The sequence below is a fragment of the Gavialis gangeticus genome, unplaced genomic scaffold (genome assembly GCF_001723915.1).
Source record: "Gavialis gangeticus isolate Ggan-Ray unplaced genomic scaffold, GavGan_comp1, whole genome shotgun sequence".
In the NCBI taxonomy this organism is placed as follows: Eukaryota; Metazoa; Chordata; order Crocodylia; family Gavialidae; genus Gavialis; species Gavialis gangeticus.
In genome coordinates this window covers 47398386-47405156 of record NW_017729024.1, presented here as the reverse complement: position 1 = coordinate 47405156, position 6771 = coordinate 47398386, and the positions used below count along the sequence as shown (strand labels likewise).

Below are 6771 nucleotides of genomic sequence, written 5' to 3'. Positions count from 1 at the left end.
GTATGTGTGTACTCACTGAGCAAGAAGGGGACAATTTTTAGTGTGCTGGCAGAATTCCAATTTCATGCCAAAACAGTTGCCAATTTTTTGGCATAAATTCCCCTGAATGTGATAGGCAGCTACAAGTGCAGGCTCATAGGAAATTGAAGAGATAGGACAGTGTTGACTGGGTTCCATACACAGCAGAGATAGGGGAATACTCTAGTTTGCTCACTGTTGCAAAAACCAAAAGCAGCCACAGCAGCAGCAGCAGCAGCATCTATTCAGATGCTGTGCAGGTAACAGGTTCCAAATGCTGGATCTGCATGATTACTAGAGCCTCATCCCAATGGAAAAATCAGTGCTGTAAAGGGTTCAGCTATTACTAGGACCCTAAAATCAGGACCCGAGCTATTTAAGTTCAGGATGACATTGGCACCCTTGACTTGTATACATTTTTGGCATTTACTCTCTCCCAGAGTGACTTATACAAAAGCTCGTAGCTCTTTAAGAGCTGCTCTCTAATGAGTACTGTTTGCTTTTTCTGAAAATCAATCCCAAACTAAAACACCGTTAATTATAAACTTATTTCTATGCATCAGAGCCCTGGCAAAGTGATGCGTGTCAAGCACAATATTGATTTAATTCCTTACAATCAAAAAAGTGCCCAAAATACATTTTAAATATTGATATTTAAGCCTTCACATTAAAGAGACACAAAAGGTTTTTCTCCCCCCGATGGTCTCTAGTTTCACATTATCAAAAATATATTTGGCAAATATTAGCAAGATCTTTCCCTTAAAAAAAAAAAAAAGACACTTCCCTCCTCAAATGTTCTTCATTTGTTTGTAGTAAAAAGTTTTAATATCAAAGAAAACTGTCTTTGTACCTTTAGTGTTTAAAAGGCAGCTGAACATCAAATGAGTTTAACTAAGAGAGACAGCATGTGCACCCACACAGTTCTGCACACACCGACAGTGGGTCAGAAGCACCAGCTATTGAAGGCCAAGGTTTCTATTATTAACTTGATTGGTTTAACAGTCTGCAGCATCATTAAAATTTTGCATGATTCCTTCAGCTATATGGGCCATTTGTGAGTAGGGCTCAAATCTGCCAACATACCACATGAGCAGTGTTACACGAGTCATCCCATTCAGTTTAGGGGAAATTGCTCATGTATGTGAAGCATATACAGAACTAAAGGGCATCAAGTAGCATATACTGTGGACAAGTGCTACACAAAAGCATCACCACAGAGCTCAAGAAATACTGCTATAGCAGTGCCAACTCCAGCTGTAGACCTCTGATGTGATGTCAACAGCTGCTATTTGTTCCAAATCACATGCAGTGGTTTTGAGATGCAGACCATCAAGTGTCACTTGGGGATGAGCCAAGTTGAAAGCTGTCTGCTAATGCATTAAGCCACTCAGCAATTTCTATAGCCTGTCCTGACAGAATTTAGTTTGCCTCTCTCATATCTTATTCCCCTCACATTCTGCACCTTGCCTCCTCCCCACAGCCACATGGGCACCCCCCTCCAGGACAGGCATCACATTATGAAGAAGCCAAAAATGATTTTGCCAAGGAAAGTAAAAGATATAGTTATGGCACATGTACACAGTACCAGCAGTTATTGGATGAAAGAGCCTTAGGCAGTGGAGCTGCCTGAAGTGCCCTCATATTTAAAAATTAGAATCTTATTGAGGAGCAGTTTGTGTTTAAAGTTCTCCCACATTTATTGCAACAGTCAAAACCTAAGAAGATTATGCAGACTATATAAAAGACCCACAAAAACAAATAAGCCACAAAAAAGCCTCAAAACATGTACACCAGGACAGAGTAAGAAAACCTGTGCTAAAACAGCACTTGCTAAGGTGGGCTAGTGTCAAGAGTTGCAGCAACCAAACAATTGCACACATCAGAAGTGATGGAAGCAGCAGTGAATGGCCTTCTCCCTCAAAAAGGATAGGCAGCTGTGGAACTGGGAGACAAGGAGCAAATTTAATGCTGTGGGAGGGTGCCAAGCCACAAAGTTCAGACCCCAGTGTTAACCTCAGGCTCACAAGAAAAGGGGAGGGCAAGCCTGCCATTTGGATTCTGCAGTCTAACCAACATGGAACAGTTATTCCATTTGAGCTAAATAAATAGCACGTGTGACACCAAGTTTACATATCCAGAAAGTAGCCCATACAGTACCCTAAAAAGTAGTACTTAAGTGCCCATTATGAAGAAAAAAATTGTGCAACAAGGTTGCTCTTCGATGGATTTATACTTGGTTATCTCAGTAGTCGTTTGAATTCTTGTTTTCCCCTACATTTCTAGGTGGTTACCACTTGTAAAAGTAATTCATGAACCTTTGGGTCTGAAGTTACCAATATACACTATAGGAACTTCAGGAGAATTTGAAGCCTATATGCTAGAAGGCAGAGGTGGATCTAGCACATGCACAACCAACCAACTAGACAGAGTTTGACAGCCTCCACCTGGTTTCCAGGGCTGAAACATTTGCTAATTTTATAGAAGTTGCAAGTCTGCACTGAACTGTGTGCATGGGTGCACAGGATCTTAATAGTTGGGATGAAGTAACATCCTGCCCTTCACCAATTTCCCAGACTGGCTTAAGCTAAACGTTTGGAAAGGGGGGCAGGGTAGAAAAACAAGCAAGTAAACCGAGCAATGCTTGCATCTATTGATAAGCTGCAGCCACCTCCAGTGACAGCTCAGAACTTCCCTTCCAAAGTTTTAAAAGGTTCTTGCCACTTCAGACATTGATTTATATAATCATTTTGCTTGGCTGTAAAGTTACGTGCTCAACTCTAAAGGTACCAAGCCCAAAATGCCTTTACAAAAATCCCACTGCCTTTGAAGAAAGTGAAATTCTTACCTACACTTTTAAGTGGAACACCACACCACCTTGGTACCATAATCTTTACTTAAAGGCTGCAGTGTCCTTTGCCAATAGTACCTTTTAAGCCATTATGACAAAATTGAGACCAGACACACTGCAACTACAAGACTATTTGCTCCATTTTTCTAACAAACTTGAAAACAAGAAATGGAATGAAAAGTTGATTAAGTTTATTCAGCTACTGACAGATCCATCCCCCCCTTAACCATGTTCTTGTTTAGAAAAGCCTTTGTTGGCTCATCAGAACTGCTGCTCAACTAATTGTTTTATGGGAGAATAGCATTTAAAAAAAAAAGTTAGATATTGTGCCTTTCCCCTGCACCCCAATATCTAACTGAAAAAGGCAACTAGCAAAATTGCTTTGATTTAGTAAAATTTGGGATTCCCTGGGTTTAAGTGATAATTCCTATCAAAACTACGGGGCAAACAGCCAAGAAAGGCAGAAATTTTGCTCTTATTCAAAGCCTGATGTTACACCAATGTTTTGGCAAACAGACAAGCCCCCCAGATTGCTATGGGTAAAAAAAAGGTGCAAAATACTGAGATTCTTCATGCACTGCCAGATCAGATAATCTGTAATTAGTCTTGGCAGTATTCCTTCCTTTGGAAGGTATGAAGGCCACCAACACCAAACAGGAGGTGAATATGCAACATGGGGGTATTTAACTTACTATTCCTCCCACCTCAACATCTTTAAAGGCCAGTTTCACACATGCACAATACTTGGTATAGAAGCAAGCACTTGATATATCTTTTGGCTGCTGAAAGAAAGAAAGGAGGTGAGAATGCAAGAATCCATCCTTACTACAGTGGAAAGCTCGACCAACTCAGGCCAGAAGAACACTGGATTCTGCTTAGACACTTCCAAAGTTAAAGCATACAAAAAAATAAACATACCCTTTTTGAGCTAGCTTTGGAGACAGAACTGCAAGTAAACACCTGTCTGTTTGCACTGGATAGGAGACAGCATAAATTCACTTCCACTCTCCTTTGATCCCTAAACCTGTCCCACATAAACATTACTTCATGTCACCAAGGTAAACAAGTGAGCATGGATATTCAAGATGAACCAACAGCATGCCACACACAAGCCACAGTTCATGCTTGCATCACAAGCTTTCTGCAGGAGGTGTCAGTATAGTCTCTCTAGGACCAGCTCAACTCCCCCATGAGGAGTTCAGCTCTAGGACTGCTTAATCCATAGGGAATTCAGACAGTAGCCAAAAAGGCCTCCCCTCCCAACCATTACCTCTGCATCAAAAAAAAAGTTATAAGGAGTGGTTGAGGAGCACTGTTTCATAAGAATTAACTGTTATTTATGAAACAAGAGGATGGTAATAAAGATGTCATATTGGCACCTTGCAGTAGAGTTTTATTTTCATCTTTTTAGTGTTCCACTCATTAGTTCCTTCCAGGAAAAAAAGAGGTAAGTTTTCTTTATCAAAATCCCTGTGAATTTCCATTACGATCCCAGGATCATACCATAGGAAGGAAAAGGAACCGTTCAAGGTAACTCAAAAGATGAAACACCAGTTTAAATACAAACAGATGAGGAAAGTCAAAAACTGCTTTCAATGGGTCTGTTCCAAGCTGAGCACAGCTGGCATTTATCACAACAAAGTAGTGCATTGGATAGTTCCAGTATGTCATTTAGTGGTACTATGCACATATGTGGCTAGAAGGGTCCATGAAGGGGCTTCTTATTTGGTCTCTGGCTTGTCTTGTAATAGTGGTATAATTGATTCCCACGCCGTAAGGCACTGAAAAAAAAAGGAAGATGCAACAGTAAGTTTTTAGTTACACACTACTATTCCTTCACTCCAAGTCTCCATCATGTAAAGATAAACCATCTCAAAAGCATGGTCCTGATCACCAGTTGAGCAGCTTATGAGTTAAAAAAAGAAGCAGAGGATTTCAGAAATTCCAGATAAAACGAGTTGTTTGCCCATCTGCCATGTCACAATAAAATGCATTGATGTGTCAGTCATTAGTCTAAACGACTGGCAAGTTGGGAATTTCCCAAGTTACACTTAAAACATAATATTTGCCTTTCCAATCTTAAATGCTACATCCTATGGCAACTGCAGCCTCCATAGTGTCTTTAAAGTGTTATTTTGGAGGCAAAAAAAAACTTAAACAGCTTTAAGCAACTGATGGTGGTCTGATAGCAGGGAGGCTTGGCAGAGCAATGGAGGCATGAAATTGCTCCATAGTACAAGTCAGCCTTTGCCTGTTGGAATGGAGTCTAAGCAGCAACTAAAGAAAAATAAGAAGTGAAGCAACAAAGAAATGGACATGTAAAAGAAGATGCAAGATTAGTTTAACTACTGTTCAAAAAGTTGAATCAAGTACAAGGCCATTTGTGGAGCTTTTAATTCTAGCAAGCTGAATTGACCAGTTACATTCTCTTTTAGAGAAGGGGGTTGGGACAAACTCATTGCAGATTTTAACATTTTACTTGAACCCAAATATTCTCTGTTCTCACTTGCCAGCACCTCAAGGTTTCAGCAGCACACATCCCAGAGAAATATCACAACACAGATTTAGAGAACCTACTCCCTTTAAAACAAAAAACAAGATGACAACCACAACAAAAAGCACCCAAAACAGATATATAGGAAGAACTATTGAAGTGTGTACAGATTACAGGGTTAAGCTTCAGATTTGATATGTGCCAAGACTCATTTTGCTCTTAGACAAGTTACAGTATCACACCCAAGTAAGTTACCTAAAACAGTATAGACCTTTTACCATTGGATAATAAATTAGGCAACTGACTTGCTGCTACAATGGGGACTCCATGAACTATAGGTTAGAGTGAGAGACTGAGACACTGCACCACTATAAAAACTAAAAGGTTAATGTATATCAGGCTGAATTAAGACTATTACTCCTCTCTCACCCACCCATTTGCTGCTCCTTAAGATTACCACGAGGACATACAGTACATTTGGCTCCTACTGTACTAACTTAGTGAGAGTGCTGGCATAAAAAGGGAAGATACCAAGACTCTCAATTATAAGAAAGGCAGCTGGTTTTCAGGTGCATGTAGAAGCATCAAACCTGGACAAAGAGTTGGGGCATCTCAGATGGTAACGTCAACTACTGGGTTACCAGCGTCACTGGAGTAATTCCACTGCCCTTATGTTTAGCTACTGTTTTATGCTTAGATCAGTCAGTGGTAATGCTAAACACTGATAGCAGCTCCAGGATGACCTACAGCAAAAGTGGGTTGCTCCTGCAAGTGAAGCTAAAATCCCTCCAGGCTCAATAACATTCACTGCAGTGCAGCACAGCACTGGAATGTCGAAGCCATGCCCCTAACCTCAAGGTCAAAGGTTACCGATAGTAAACTATTAGTGTTACACCAACTTGGGGTGTTACCTTCTCATAGTACTGGATGTTTTTGTCTGCCATTCCCATAAGCAGCTGCCTGAAGTCTTGGCGTTTGCTGTTCTGCCATCTCTCCATGTCTGCTTTCAGGTCAGCATTGAAGCATTCTACACGGTCCTGACATTTTTCCACATCTGTTGGCACCTGAAAAGAGAAGCCAGACTTCTCAGCAATGCTATGGTTACTTGTTTGCCATCCTCCCCATCACTGGGAAGGTACATCTTCCATACATACCATTGCACAACTCAGTCCTTCCATTTCTTTACCTGAAACAATTTCTTTCGGGAGCTGTAACTGAATGGCTCCAGGAGAGGCAGAATAAGAGGATGAAACAAGATAAGGCGCCAAGCCAGAACCTGCTTCATTGTGGAACAGGACTCTCGTAGGGTGAAACAGGTAGGTAGGGTAGGATCTTCTCTTCCATTTGTGCAAACAAACAGGATTTTCCTTTCATCATGTTGGTAGGGGGTGGTTTTCTCTTTTGGGGGGGG

General features: G+C 40.9%; 1 protein-coding gene across 1 annotated transcript in view; it reads right to left on the bottom strand.

Annotated features, from left to right (window-relative positions):
- Positions 1 to 2608: 2608 nt before the first annotated feature.
- SNX30 (sorting nexin family member 30) overlaps positions 2609 to 6771 on the bottom strand; it is a 152898-nt gene continuing 148735 nt past the window's right edge. Inside the window, exons 9-10 of the mRNA XM_019518200.1 lie at positions 6272 to 6424; positions 2609 to 4647 (exon numbers count right to left, since the gene is read on the bottom strand). Of these exons, the coding sequence (XP_019373745.1) occupies positions 4588 to 4647; positions 6272 to 6424 (213 nt within the window). The 3' untranslated portion in view covers positions 2609 to 4587. The remainder of the gene's footprint in view (positions 4648 to 6271; positions 6425 to 6771) is intronic.